Source organism: Manis javanica, chromosome 16 (genome assembly GCF_040802235.1).
Source record: "Manis javanica isolate MJ-LG chromosome 16, MJ_LKY, whole genome shotgun sequence".
In the NCBI taxonomy this organism is placed as follows: domain Eukaryota; kingdom Metazoa; phylum Chordata; class Mammalia; order Pholidota; family Manidae; genus Manis; species Manis javanica.
Genome location: NC_133171.1, coordinates 63325629 through 63339330, shown reverse-complemented (window position 1 = coordinate 63339330; position 13702 = coordinate 63325629). Strand labels below are relative to the sequence as shown.

The 13702-nt window shown below is 43.8% G+C and overlaps 1 protein-coding gene across 1 annotated transcript; it reads right to left on the bottom strand.

Annotated features, from left to right (window-relative positions):
• Positions 1-10993: 10993 nt before the first annotated feature.
• On the bottom strand, positions 10994-13631 carry LOC140846669 (histone H3.1). Its single transcript, XM_073224115.1, has one exon. It carries the CDS (start codon positions 13541-13543, stop codon positions 13133-13135), a length of 411 nt encoding a protein of 136 aa, XP_073080216.1. The 5' UTR covers positions 13544-13631; the 3' UTR covers positions 10994-13132.
• Between the last annotated feature and the right edge of the window lie 71 nt (positions 13632-13702).

Genomic DNA, 13702 nt, shown 5'->3' with positions numbered 1-13702 from the left:
ACCTTTGCTGTAGCATCCGTCGCACTACAGATTTATGGCTGCTGGAGTCAAGTTAGCCCTACCCAACAGCAGTGACTGCAATCTTCGGAAGCCTTCTTGTGTGCAAAGTGCCTTTTGCATAATCTCAATTTAATCGGTCTGAGAAATTGTTGACTGAATGTGGATGAAATTGTAATATTCCAGAATCTCTGGCCTGGCTTTAGCACATCTCCATATGAACAGGCGTTCCAAAGAGGTGGAGAAGTAGTCATCTCCATATCAATGGGCAACCGAGGGCTTATCTGAACCTGAGAGGTTTGGGGAGGTGTTTTTTGCATCTTCCTGAGCAGCAGAGAGAAACCCCCAGGACCTAAGTTTGTAAGCAATAAACGGGACTTAAACTTTATTTCTCCTTTTGACTGATTTCAGTTTCAGCTGGGTACTTTGCCCGGGATTTCCTTCCACCACAGTTACATCTGGCGGGCGGCAGCACCTCTGAACTCTAAATCTGTCATAATGGGTGTGACCTTTGTGAGGCTGACCCCAGAGATGATGTGGAGATGCCCGGAAGTCCCCTGTGGATGGTCGGGAGGCCTCAGTGGATGCAGCAGCAGAGGGTGCAGCTTCACCTGTTATTGCCCCCCTATCTGTGGGGCTTCCAATTGGGAGCCCCTAGTGGGGAACTGCTCTAGGGTAAAGCACCTCCTAGAGGGGTGGGGCCTTCCCCGGAAGTGGGGAAGGGTGGAGACGCCGAAAGCTGCAGAATTAGCCCTCCGTGTGATAGAAGGCTGCTTAGAATCCCTGAGTGGTCATGTAGCAGCTGTTATTGTAGGGTCTCTTTTCATCAAGATAGTAGAAAATGTTATCCAGGAGAGAGAGAGGGCTATGGAGGAGAAAGAGGATTATTGAGAGGGTTAGGCAGGAGAAAGACACACCTCAGCATCGCTTGGAGGAGCTGGGTGATAACCCATGGGATGCGATTAAGGAAGACAGTTACTGAAAGGACAGGTCACGATCCTGGAAGATTCCTTAGCAGCTGTGAGGGGGGAGGCGGCAGGAAAAGCAGCATTGCAGGAGGCCGTGGGGAGGGGGAGGAAAGAGTGGTGCCTTCAGCCCCGGAAATGGAGGAGCCGCCCCTTCCCCAGGTTGTGGAACACACCATGCTCGGTTCTTATACCCAGGATGAGCTGGTGGACATGAGCGTCCATTACAGGCAGAAGCCTTCGGAATCTCTGCCTACATGCCTCTTATGTCTCTGGGATATGGGGGTGGAAAACATTGTTTTATTGGGTACTGAAATGAGTAGATTGGCTTCCCTGACAACTCACCCTTCCCTCTGGCAGCAGTTGCAAAATGCCCATCATGCCTCAGGGAATCAGACACTCCTGAAATGGCTGACAGCTGCCATCAGGATAGTTTGGCCTAATCAGGGTGATTAATCATATTTACCCACTAGCTGGAAAACGTTTGTAGAGCTCCAACAGGTACAGTGGGAATTGGGTATGAAAAATATCATCTACAATATGGACCCTGAGGGCCCCAATGAGGAGGTGTTCACTGTAAGAATGAGAAATCTGGTGCTGCATACAGCTCCCACATCTCTCTTTGGGTCCCTAGTGAATACTCTTGCCCCCCACGCAGGGCAACCCATACGTGAGGCTACTCGTACTCTAGCAGATCTGGGGGAGGTTAAAACAGGGCACGGAGGGAAGTATGGGCTACAACCAAAAGGAGAGGTGCAAAAGGACTCGTGAAGGTCTTGAGGATCCAGATGTGGGTTGATTTGATAAAGGCCAGAGTAGTGAAAGAAAAACTCGATGGGCAGCCCGATAGAATCTTGTTAGAACTGTGGCACCAATTAAAGCCAGAACAGCAGTTCCAGCCACTGAGGTCCAGGACACGGAAACTGGAGTCAAGGCCTCAGGCCTGGCCTGTGTCCCTGAAAAACTTCCTTGAGGACAGTACTCAGGATTTGCCTGAGCCCCCCTCACTCCTGCAGGAGGAGGATTGGGCATCGCGGTTTGACTGGGGGTATGGAATCAAGGTCTCTACCTTGGGGGACATGGTGGGGACCAGAGGCCACATGTAGAATTAGCAATTCATTGGGTCCCTGTGAATGTACAACGTGTCCTGGCACTGGTGGACATAGGAGGTGAGTGTTCTCTGATTCATGGCAACCCTTAGCATTTCCCTGGGACCCCTTCTGTGAGAGATGGCTATGGGGGTAAAGCAATTAGAGTGAAGAAAACCCAAATCCCCTTGGGGATAGGGTGTTTACCCCCAAAGGAATATACTATGTACATTTCTCCCATCCTTAAGTATATTTCAGGGGTAGATGTTCTGCAGGGCCTGTGGTTATACACCACTGCAGGTGAGTGCAGACTGAGGGTACATGTGGTAAAAGGCAATTCTGAGGGGATATGCGAAGCATCCACCTGTAGCTCTGCCTGTACCTCAGCGGGTGACAAATACTAAGCAATATAAATTGTCTGAGGAGGGGCACAAGGAAATTGGAGAAACTCTATAGGAGTTGGAGAAGGTGAACTTCATAAAGACCATGCATAGTCCTTTTAATTCCCCAGTGTGGCCAGTGAATAGGCCAGACAGCTCCTGGTGTATGACCATGGACTATAGGGAATTGAATAAAGTCAAATGCCCTTTTCATGCTGCCATCCCCTCTATAGCAGCCATTCCGGACATTCTCAGCCATGAGCTGGGAAAGTATTATGTTGAAGACCTTGCTAATGCTTACTTCTCCACTGACATAGCACAGGAAAGCCAGGAACAGTTTGCCTTTATGTGGGAAGGCCAGCAGTGGACATTCACTGTCCTTCCACAGTGACACCTCCACAGTCCCACCGTCTGTCATGGGCTTGTAGCCCAGGACTTGGCCACATGCAAGAACCTGCAAGTGGTGTGATTGTATTACTGCATTAATGATATTGTGCTCACATCTGATTCTCTTGCAGATTTAGAAGTGGCAGTTCCTAGACTGCTGCAACTTCTGCAGGAGAAAGAATGGGCTATGAACAGCACCAAGGTTCACGGACCTGGTTTGTCTGTGAAATTCTTGGGGGTTGTCTGGTCGGGTAAAACTAAAGTTATACCTGAAGCACTCATAGACAAGGTCCAGGCTTTCCCCACCCTTAGTACTGTAGCAGTATTACAAGAGTTTTTGGGTCTTTTGAGCAACTAGAGAGCGTTAATCTTGCACTTGGCACAAATTCTGAAGACTTTATACTGGTTGGTACAAAAGGGCATCAGATGGGACCGAGATGAGACATGTGCACCTGCTTTTACTGATGCCAAGTGGGTAGTCAAGGCTGTGCAGGCCTTGAATGTAATGGACTTATCAAGGCCCTGTGAGCTAGATGTTTCTGTAACCAAAGATGGTTATAGATGGGGCCTTTGGCAGAGGCTTGAAAGGATACACCACCCTATTGGATTCTGGTCACAACTATGGAAAGGAGCAGAGGTCCAGTACACCTTGATAGAGAAGTAACTGGCTGCTGTGCACCACACATTGCTGGCTACAGAGCCCCTCGCTAGAACAGATCTGATCAAGGTAATAACCACCTATCCAGTCATGGGGTGGGTGCGAGACTAGATTCCAAGGCCAGAGTGGTGTGGCTCAGACGCCTCAACTGGCCAAATGGGGCACATATTTACAGCAGTGTAGCGCCCTCTCTCCTAGCTCTTTAAGTGAAAAACTCTAGCACTTATTGGGGCCAGAGTCCTATACCAGTGGAAAGCAAGGAAGAACTTGCTTTTGAGCCGTTGGTAGCAGAGAGTCCTTATCAGGAGGGAAAAGCCCCTACACCTGAAGATGCTTTGTATACGAACGATTCTAGTCATAGGCAACCCCTGAAGTGGAGGGCTTTGGCTTTCCATCCTAAGACAGATAATATGGATAGAGGATGGAGTTGGGAAGAGCAGCCAATGTGTTGAGTTGTGGGCAGTATGTCTCGTGATCACCCAGGTTGTCTGCACTGACAGCTGGGCCATCTATCATAGCTTGACCCTGTGGCTACTGACATGATACCATGCCAGTTGGATGGTTGGTCACCAGCCCCTTTGGGGGCAAGATTTGTGGCAAGACCTATGAGCCTCTGGTCAGACTAAGACTGTTACTGTATATCATATGACTGGCCATTTGGCTTTGGCATCCCCAGCCTGGGCTAATGATGAAGCAGACACATTATCCCAGGCACACTGGCTAGAAAGAAAGCCTGCCTCTGATGTGGCCCAGTGGCTACACCAGTGTTGTTGCACATGGGGCAAAAGACAGTGTGGGCTGTAGCCCATCAGTTCTCTCCACTGACCTTTGAAGAAGTCAGCAGAGCCTGGAAGGAGTGCTTTGCATGCTCTAAGAGGGACTTACATCGAGTCCCACAGCAACATGGGACAATAGTAAAGGAACTGATACCCCTTGTCAGGTGGCAGTAGAGTATATTGGGCCTCTGCCCATATCAGAAGGATACTGGTATGCCATGACGTGTGTGGACATGGCTACTGGACTATTGGTTACTTTTCCTGCATGTGGTGCAGATCAGCAAACCACCAAGAGGGGCCTGGAGTGTCTCTTTGCAGCCTATGGTCAGCTAAAGGTAATTGAGAGGGATCAATGCACCCACTTTACTGGACATGCATTACAAGAATGGGTGCAGCAATTAGGAATAAATTGAAGTTTCATGTGCCATACAACGCTACCAGGTCAGGCATGACAGAGGGGTACAACGGTTTGTTGAAATCCGGCCTGAAGTTGGACACCAATAGTCTTGGGGGAGGGCTAGTCAGTTTGCTTATGGACAGTGCTATGGCATTTGAATGAGAAGCCCCAAAAGGGAGCTTTGAGCCCTGTGGATATGCTAACACACATTGCTGCCTCTCCTGTACAGCTATGTGCAAACCAAAGAAGAGTTCCTAAAGTGAGGATATGGCCAGCAGAGCAACATCCTGCTTGCTGCCAGCCCCTACTGCATTAAACCCTGGAGACACTGTTGAGTGGACCCTGGACATTTCAATACATGGACCAGAGATAGGCCCTCTGGCATCTTGGGGACAAGGCCTGGAAGCTGGCCTCATGTGTATTCCTGGAGTAACAGCAGAGCAGCTCCCAAAGATCATGATAGCATATCCAAAACGTCCAGAGCATCTTATGGGGAAGTTTTGTTTTATCTTTATGGTCAGTGGTGTACCTCCAGTAGTCCTATATATTGACCCATCAGTAATTCCCATAGAGAGGCCGTGAATGTCTGGTATACTGGAGCAGGACAAAATCTCATTCCTGCCACTGTTCTATCACAGGACCATTCATTTGCATGTATCCTATCTGATGGACAAGATTTGCCTATGCTGGTGTCATTAAAACATGTATCTTATCACCCTTAAGGTTATTTTCTTTTACAGTCCTGTGGCCTGGATGCACCCCCTGGGTGCAGCTGCCACGTGATCATTGCTCTGACCTCTACCTCTTCAGCTACTGCTTGTTGGAATGGATGAGCTCTTTGGACTTAATCTGCATAGGACTTTAAACCTAGCTGAATCCTCCACCTTGAGGATTATCATGATTTTATTGCTGTTGATGTTGTATGTCATTAATCTGGTCACAATTCTCCACTTTTCTTACCCAGGGATCATTGCAGAAGAGGGGGAACGAGTTAGATTGTAAGGTGAGATTTCTGGAGGTGTGGCCTGTGGGTAAAATTGTAATATTCCAGAATCTCTTGCCTGGCTTTAGTGCATCTCCCTATGAACAGGCATTCCTAAGGGGTGGAGAGGAGTAGTTCATCTCCACATCAATGGATAATTACGTGAGTGACAGGAGGGTTTATCTGAATCTGGGGCTTATCTGAATCTGAGAGGTAGTGGGGAGGCTTTGGTTGCTTTTGCTGGAGCAGAAGAGAGGGCTCCTGGATGACAATCTATAAGCAATAAATGGGTTTTAAACTTTATTTCTCCTTTTGACTGGTTTTGGTTTCAGCTAGGTAATTTGCTTCAGGATTTCCTTTCCCAGAGTTACACTGAAACTAATGACACCCGAGTATAAGAGAGCTTCAAGGTGGACTTCCTCATTATTCTCAACTTTGATTTCCTGCTCCTTATCTTACTTGCTCCTTATCTTACTTTTTACTCACCCTATCGCCTTCCTTTCCCATCCCTTCCTTGCTGCCATATTTTCTTCATCCATGTTAGAACCATATTGTTTCCAAAGTTGGGGTAGGTCAGCTTTTCCTGCCATTTCCTTGGAGGGCCCCTGAGCAGATGAAAATAGCTCTCAGAGCTCCCTCCTCTCCTTTGTTAAACCAGGAAATCAACTGTGACCCAGAAACTTTGGGCCTTTAATTTACAAATGATGTGCAGAATGTAGAGGCCAGGAACGACTTTATTCCAGGAAAATGTAACTCTTTCAAAGGCAGAGTAGTGGATTGCCAGGACTCTGGCTGTTAGGAATGACCTCCCTCTGGCCATGGCTTGCCTTCCAGGTATCAGATTCCATTTCCCCCAGGAATCTGCCTTCTTCCACCTACCCACAGTCCCTTCTCTTTCCTCAAGCATCAGTAATGTTTACTCTTTCTATTTCAATGTGTGTGAAGAAATATTTTATTCTAGGAGTTAGTCACAAGTTTATTATAAACTCCTCTATAATTACTCTAAGTGTAAAACATTACATGTTCTATTAATTAATCAATTTCTTACTGAGCTAGACAGGCCTTTTTTTCTATCCCTGTTTAATAATAGACTGAGCACTTAATCTTGAAGATGTAAACCCTGTATTGGCTGATGGGATAATCTCAGCAATCCTTCCCTTGCACCTATAGAAAACAGAGGAGCATTCTATTATACAGCAGCTGTTCTTGACTGTTATTTTAAAGCTCATGTTTGTAAGATAAAGTCTTGAAATATGAGTGCTCCTTTATCTGAAGGTAACAGACTCTGAAAAATCTGTAATTTGGTTTGTATTGACAATAATTTGCCCTGGAAATAATATTTACATTGTTTCCCAAGTGTGTAATTCTTTTTATTAATTAGTTTGTTAATTCTCTTCTACCACCAGCATGGAGGAAATAAATTGGCTCTGCAGATTTCTTAGCTTAAAAAGAGTTTCAGAATCTCATTTCATTTAAATTAAGTACTATTAAAATGCTTCCTTTTTGTCTTTCTCAGGAAATGATGCCAATTGACAAGAGTTGCCCAATAAATTCGAGTTCAAATTGAGATAAATACTTGTTTTTTTCTCTCACTTTAGGAGAGATATTCTTTTCCAAGATAAATGTTGGGAGTGTTTTAAATCCCATATAATTCCCTCCTCACCCCAAGTTAGATGAATAAATGAATTATAATTGCCTGTCCAAGGCTTTGAGGGGTGCTTAGTGATCCATATTTGTGTAGACGACAATTTGTTGATCTTCTTAGTTCAAAGTGTCAAGCTCAATTCTTTTCAATATTGTTACATTTTCAATTTGATGTCTATGTATTTATTTCCTTAACACCTGATTTTGTTTCATTTGTTTTGGTTAAGGCTTTGAAATTAGCTGGTAGATTGTTCTTTTTTACTTTTCTTTCATTGTCCTTCAAATGAAAATCAGTTTACTTACTGATAATCAGCATCTAATTTTTATTTCTCCTGTCCTCAAAACGCATGCACACTCACACATTAACATACCCATATACACTAATCCAAAATACCTCTAGCCCTTTGGAGTCTCTCCTACTCCATGAACTTATCCTTTCAAATCTTTCCCTCCATTCCATAGTGTCTTGCCCTTCCATATATATTGGCCTTTTACCAGATCATAACTTTAAATATGAGACATAACTTTAAATATGAGTTCCCTTCATCCGTGGCCCAACCTCAAGCAATCACCATCCTTGCTCTCATCCTTAGAGCCTCCTTAAACTTCTAATGCCTAATGTGCTATTAAAACCAGATAAATAAATCTGAACAATCAGAATCCACTGCCCTCACTGGCCTCTTCCTCTCCTCATTTTAACCATACCCTCTTTTCTGAGGTTCACTGTAACTTGAAAATGATCTGCAAAACTTCTATCAGAGGAATCCCTTACCTTCTAAAACTCTCTCAAGACCTAAATGTATTCTCTAATAGGCAAAGCCTTTTATGCCTGGTTCTCCCTCCTTGTTTTACTCATGTCTTAACCTTGTTTCTGCAATTTCTTACTATCATGTGACCCTTCAAAATGTCTCTTAATTTAGCTCAGTTTCATGCCTGAAATATATTAACTATAGTTACAAGAAACTGATTCTCTTTTATTCACCTTACCCTACCAATACCTTCAAGGCTGCATATTGAAAGAATAAGAATGAAGGTGAAGGTGAGGGTCGCTGATGTTGGATTCCCTGCTGCCTTTCCCTCCTGGCTTCAGAACAAGAGAGAGGCTAAGAACACAGTTCCTAAGCTTCTATTCTTTGAAAATGGACTGGTTGCTGTAGACTAAATGTTGTGTCTTACTGAAAGAAATTCACATGTTGAAACCTATTCCCTAATGTGGTATTTGGAGGTGGGGCTTTTGGGTGGTGTTTAGGTCATAACCTTGGAGCCTTCATGAATGGGATCAGTGCCTCTGTAACAGATCCATCCATGCATCATCTCTTACAGCCTACAGGACACAGTAGGAAGATGGCTGTCTGTGAACCAGAAAGCAGGCTCTCATTAGATGCTGAATCTGACAGAGACTTGATCTCTTTGGGCTTCCCGGCCTCCAGAACTGTGAGAAATAAGCTTCTGTTATTTATAAGCTACCTATCTATGGTATTCTGTTATAGCAGCCTGAGCAGACTAGCACTGGTATTCTGCTAATCATGCCTGAAAAGTACTCAGATTTGGTGTCTTTGGTTTTGGTGGTTACTCTAGGTTATTTGAAAGTAAAGCTAGAAAATTCTGTTGAAATCCTGGCAGATGTCCAGGTATGAACTGAATAACCATAGTAAGGTTCACTGAGACTTGGGTTCGGCTCTTTTTTGGCCATTTACTTTTTTCTTGACCTTAAAAGAGAGAGACCATTTCTTACACTGTATCCATTATATTTTATTTATTAATCCCCTTAAATCATGTCTACCTGTGTGATATCACAAATAGCTCTTTGATGAATATTCTTAATATGTCCTCTTATGGGTCTGTAGGAGAATTTCCTTGGGGCATAGGCCTGGGCACACCCACTTTTACTAAATAAACTAAACAGTTCTTCAAAATATCTTGTGTAAAATGACCATCAGTAAACCACCAGTTGAAAGTAAGTTTCTCTAACCATCTATGCAACACTTGGTTATACCCAGCTTTCTGAGTTTGCCAATATGCCAATCTGTTAGGCACTATTTCATTGTTTTAATTTGCAGTTACCTGACTGCAAGTGAAATTTTTAAAATTCTTCATATAATTGCTAGTCTTTCAGTTGTCTCCATGTAAAATCTGAGATTTATTTTCTTCAAGATAGATAATCAACTAATACGCTCAAGGCATATTTTCTTACACAGAACTGTCATTCTTGTAAACCCTCATTCAGGATTTACATAGGTGAAAAAATTTAAATACACCTTCTACCAGTTTCTCAGAGTTATATATTTTTTAAACCATGTTTTACATTTAAGAACCTCTTTTGTAATGAGAACCACATCAGTGGGAAAGACTTTTGACAGCATATCTGATTGAAGAGTGAATATCCTCCAAAGCTTCACTTACAATGAATTCTTGGTGATTTTGCTTGCTGTCCTGTTTGATACCTTCTTAGAACCTTCAACCCTTTTAGAGGGAATGGAGGAAGCAGTTCTGAAAGCATCAGTGTCCCAAACTGGAAGATAAGTTTGGGAAATTTCACCTTGTTAGATAGAAATTAACAAAAATCCTCAAAGATTGGCCTTTAGCAGAAGTGACATCATTAAAATGACTTGCTTATGTATTATTGATCAAATTGGATTGTTTCCAAAATCTCAGTCAATGATGAGAGTGACTCCTCAACCTAATCTTATCAGAGGATTTGGGTATATTTCCCCAATTCATGAGAGGTACACCAAACTAAGATTCTGAGAAGAGATTAACTTCAGTGAGTACTTATTGTGCACCCAGTGTTCTCTGAGGCACTGTCCTATACAATTTCATATATTTCTGCACTTAACCTTTAAAACAGTCTCTTGAGGAAATAAAGAACTCATGTCATAGATAAGGAAAATCGCATCTAAAATAACCTATAAATGAATTGATTGCTAGTTTCTATCTGTGTGGGCTCTGAAAAAAGGAGCCACAGAAAAAACGATTTGCAATGGCTTTTTGAACAAATATATCTGACCATTAGAAATGATACCTTTGACAAGTTTTCCAAAAAAAAGAGAAGGCTATTGAGAGCAAGAAAATTTCAGCTCCAATTTCTAGCCCAGCCTGCATTAATACCAAACTTCCCATGCCAAGAATTCCTGCTTGTGAAATAGCTGGGCCCTAATTAGGTTTCCCACTTCCAAGGTACCTCACAATTTTCTTCTAACAATCAAATCTGACAATAATTATTTAAAAACTTTATAAATAAAGTGAAGGACGTGTGTTATTTGTTAACTATTCTTCTGGGAAATGGTAAAAAAATACTATTTTTTAATGGAGTAATGATTTGTAAGTCAATGTCTGATCACAGGGAAAGGGACTCCTTAGGGTCTTACTCATTGCTAGTGAGGATTTTTTCCACTCTGAAGTTGACAACTAGAGATGGCCACATCAGGTGCATACCTGCAAAGCAGTCCTACCTGAGCAGACAATAGATTTCCTCTTTCTAAATCCTTAGCAGCATTAAGCTCTGATCTCCAACCTCTCTGGATAGCAGCAAAAGAAAATCCTGCTGATTACTGGGAAATGACCAAGACAAGTTTCTGTGAGCTCAGGCTTCCCTGTGAGGAAGTGCAGAGCTGGGGAATGTGAGCCTCTCATCTAGACTAGTGGAGTCTTACTGGATGACTTCTAACCATTTTCTTCCCCTATTGCCCCATTGCCCCAGTTATATATTGTTGTGTAATGAATTACACAAAATCTTAGCAGCTTAAAACACCAAATTTATTATCTCATACAGTTTCTGAAGGTCAGGAATCAGAGAATGGTTTAGCTGGGTGTTCAGGGTCTCTCAAGAAGTGATGGGTCAAGTCACCTGAGGCTTGATTAGGGCTGGAAATGGCTTACTCACATGGCTATTAGAGAAGACACCAGTTTCTCATCATGAAGGCCTCTCCTTAAGGCTGCCTAAGAGCCCTCTCAACATGGCAGTTCGGGTCCCCCAGAGCAAGTGACCTGAGAGAGAGCAAGCAGGAAGCAGAGTATATTCTATGACCTGTCTCCAGAGTAGCTCACCATCACTTTGATTTCATGCTACTTGCTTTATTCTATTCCCTGGATGCCAGTCTCTAAATCCAGCACTTACTGAAGAGGAGAGAATTTGAACATTTCCTAAAACTAACTTTTCTATGCCCAAATTTAGGCTTCAAATAGAACATGTCCTCACTGATCTATAAACTCCCAAATCCCAGCAGATGTCCTTGCTGAGAAGTTGGAAGACATTGGAACAATCTAACTGCTGCCTTTCCACTTAAAAGAAAACAGGCATTTATGCCTCGCAATTTTTTTAAAAACTATTTACTGTGCCATTGCAGGCTAACCCAGATCTCCATCCTTTCTAGGGTTTGTTGAAAGAATCCTTCTAATCTGAGATGTCCTCTCTAAACCATGAAAACTATTGTCAAGTTCACACATAAAAAGATACGTGAACATACTTTGGAAACTAAAGCTTTATAACTGTTGTCGGCATTATAGCTACTCATCATGGGAATCAAAATGGTGGCAAACCATCTGGGATGAAATGTGTAATGCAGGTGGTGGGAAGCACTCAGTGACTCGGTGAGGTTGAGGTATCTTGTGTCTAAAAGATAGCAAAATAGCAATACATTCATTCAACTAAAATTTAATGAGCAACTGCGATGTGCCAGGCTTTTTCTATTCTAGGGATGCAACAGGGAAGAGTGAAAAGATCTTTGACTTTATGACACGTTTATGGGTAGGAAGATGGGGCAAAATTTGACTTTTAAAACAGGCTCACAGGGTTGAGAGGAACACTCTCCTGGAACTAGTTTCATACATGTGAGTGTCAACGAGGGAATATCATGTAAGGGATGAGTCACAGGGAATCCCTCAGGTGGGATGGAGGGTATTACTGCTCCAAAGGGTCTCACTGTGGCCTCTGTACCTCAGAGAAGTCATCAATATGTCAGGCAATTGGCCTTCTGGGCTTGGCAATCAGATGGCATAGTACCTGTATATTACTTCTCATGCACGTTTGCATTACCAGACTTTTGGAAGAAGCTGGCAAATAAAAACCAGAGCTAATTTGCAAATTTTATATCAAATCTTGGAATTGATATGAGTGAACATTTCAGAGCTTTATCCTAGACAGTTACCAGGTTTTTACTGGTAAACAGAAACCCATTCATCATGAGAATGAAAATGCTGCGTGAACACTAGCGCTTTCTTGGGTAAACAGAGCTAGTTTCAACAAAATTCATTTTTTGTTCTTTTTGGAGTTTTAGAGAAGAAACTGAGGATCAGTTAAGAAAACTTGAAGTCAGCCTGCTATTGCCAGGTTCTAGGCAGGACACCAACATTGGTCAGCTTACTTAACCTAGAGCTCCCACCCTCTGGGGACCTGCACAGTTCAAACCAGCCAGCTCGTGAGAATAGCAGCCTGCAAGGTGCTCTTCCATGCACTCTGGATACCTTGAAGGCAAAGTGAACCAGAGGTCTGATCAGCCTGTTTATATATCCCAAGGGGAAGAGGGAAGTGCCAGTATCTATGCTCTGAAGCTGGTTTTAGTTTGGCAAAGTTTCTCAAATCCAAGTGGTTTCAGATACTCTTCTTTTAAGCTAGCTAGCTGTCTAGTCTAACTTCACCTCTGTAATTATCTAATGTGTAATAAGATCACGTGTGGCTGTATAAAGTATGATTATTTTACGTGAGAAAATCAATTTGGGTTAAACCCCAATGTCCCTTCCCTTTTTCCAACTGCCCCCAGATTCAGTGTGCAACGTAGTATAACAGCTAGTCTCAGTGAAAGCAAAAGTGGCTCTGAAAAGAGCCTTTGGGAGGATAAAGGTGCTCAAACTGGGTTAGTCTATGCCCGCTCTCCACGGATGCGGCGAGCAAGCTGGATGTCCTTGGGCATGATGGTGACACGCTTGGCGTGGATGGCGCACAGGTTGGTGTCCTCGAAGAGCCCCACCAGGTACGCTTCGCAAGCCTCCTGCAGCGCCATCACGGCCGAACTCTGGAAGCGCAGGTCAGTCTTGAAATCCTGCGCAATCTCGCGCACTAGGCGCTGGAACGGCAGCTTGCGGATCAGCAGCTCAGTGGACTTTTGGTAGCGGCGGATCTCGCGCAGCGCCACCGTGCCGGGCCGGTAGCGGTGGGGCTTTTTAACGCCGCCCGTGGCCGGCGCACTCTTGCGGGCCGCCTTGGTGGCCAACTGCTTACGCGGAGCCTTACCGCCGGTAGATTTGCGAGCTGTCTGCTTCGTTCGGGCCATCGCTAGATCACCTCTGCTGCGAAAACAACTAGGAGAGTGGGGCTGGGACCAGACTTTATACTGATGATCCGACCCTGATTGGCCAGAACTGTTGCAGGAGTAACCTGATTGGTTTTTAATCCTATCTTCATTTGGTTCCTCTGAAACGATTTTGTTTTC